Source organism: Monoraphidium neglectum, assembly GCF_000611645.1.
Source record: "Monoraphidium neglectum strain SAG 48.87 unplaced genomic scaffold scaffold04381, whole genome shotgun sequence".
Lineage (NCBI taxonomy): Eukaryota > Viridiplantae > Chlorophyta > Chlorophyceae > Sphaeropleales > Selenastraceae > Monoraphidium > Monoraphidium neglectum.
In genome coordinates, this window is record NW_014009248.1 from 3,701 (window position 1) to 4,561 (window position 861).

Consider the following 861-nt stretch of genomic DNA (forward strand, 5'->3'; position numbering starts at 1 on the left):
CTAGTGATGCGCGCCCGCGCCTCCGCCGCCGCCGCCACCCCCGCCGCCGCCGCCGCCCAGCGACATGGCGCGGAGTTCGTCCAGGTCCGCCTCCCCCAGGGTGCGGCGGAATGATATGTCGCGGACCAGCTGGGGTGAGGGGGGGTGGTGGGGTGTGTGTGTGTGTGTGTGAGTTGAGTGCGCGCGCGTGCGCACGCGCGCGCGTGTGTGTGTGTGTCTGTGTGTGTGTGCGCGCGTGCACTAGTGTGTGTGTGTGTGTGTGTGTGTGTGTCCATGAGCGCGCGAGTGCTTTTGTGCGCGAATGTACATGCGACTTCGTGTCGGCCGAGGTTTGCGTGCGTTCACCGGCCAAGCCTTGGCGCAGGTCCGGCTCGGCGTGATGGAAGTTGCAGCCTGCCGCCCCCGTTCCCTTGCAGCCGCGGGCAGCGGCAGGGCCAGCCGCGCCCTCAACCCGAGGCCGCCCCTGCCGGGGCGGGCGCCCCCGCCGACCGGCCGCCGCCCCGGCCCCAACCCCTGGCCGCCCAGCCCGGCGGCCAACCCTGGCCCCGCGGGGGCGCACCTTGTGCCAGAGGCTGCCCTCCATGATCTGGGCCTCGCTGCCGCACAGCAGGTCCGACAGCTTCGCCAGGTCCAGCCGCGCGCTGCTGATGCGCAGGCTGCTGCCGGCCTGGGCCAGCATCTCGTCGTCATCTCCCACAAGGAATGCCGCGTAGTCGTCCGCGGCGCCGCCGACGCTGTCGCCGCGCGCGGGGCCGGGCGCGCCGGCCGCGGCGGGCGGGCGGGGGTGCTGCTGCTGCTGCTGCTGCTGCTGCGGTTGAGGCGGGGGCGGAGGCGGCTGCTGCGGCGGCTGCTGCGCCGGCG

The 861-nt window shown here is 74.2% G+C and overlaps 1 protein-coding gene across 1 annotated transcript; it reads right to left on the minus strand.

Annotated features, from left to right (window-relative positions):
* MNEG_14288 (hypothetical protein) lies at positions 1-679 on the minus strand (the record flags this gene model as incomplete). The annotated part of the gene is made up of 3 exons (XM_014037241.1): positions 1-129; positions 346-513; positions 560-679. 3 exons carry the CDS (start codon positions 677-679, stop codon positions 1-3), a joined length of 417 nt encoding a protein of 138 aa, XP_013892695.1.
* Positions 680-861: the final 182 nt, after the last annotated feature.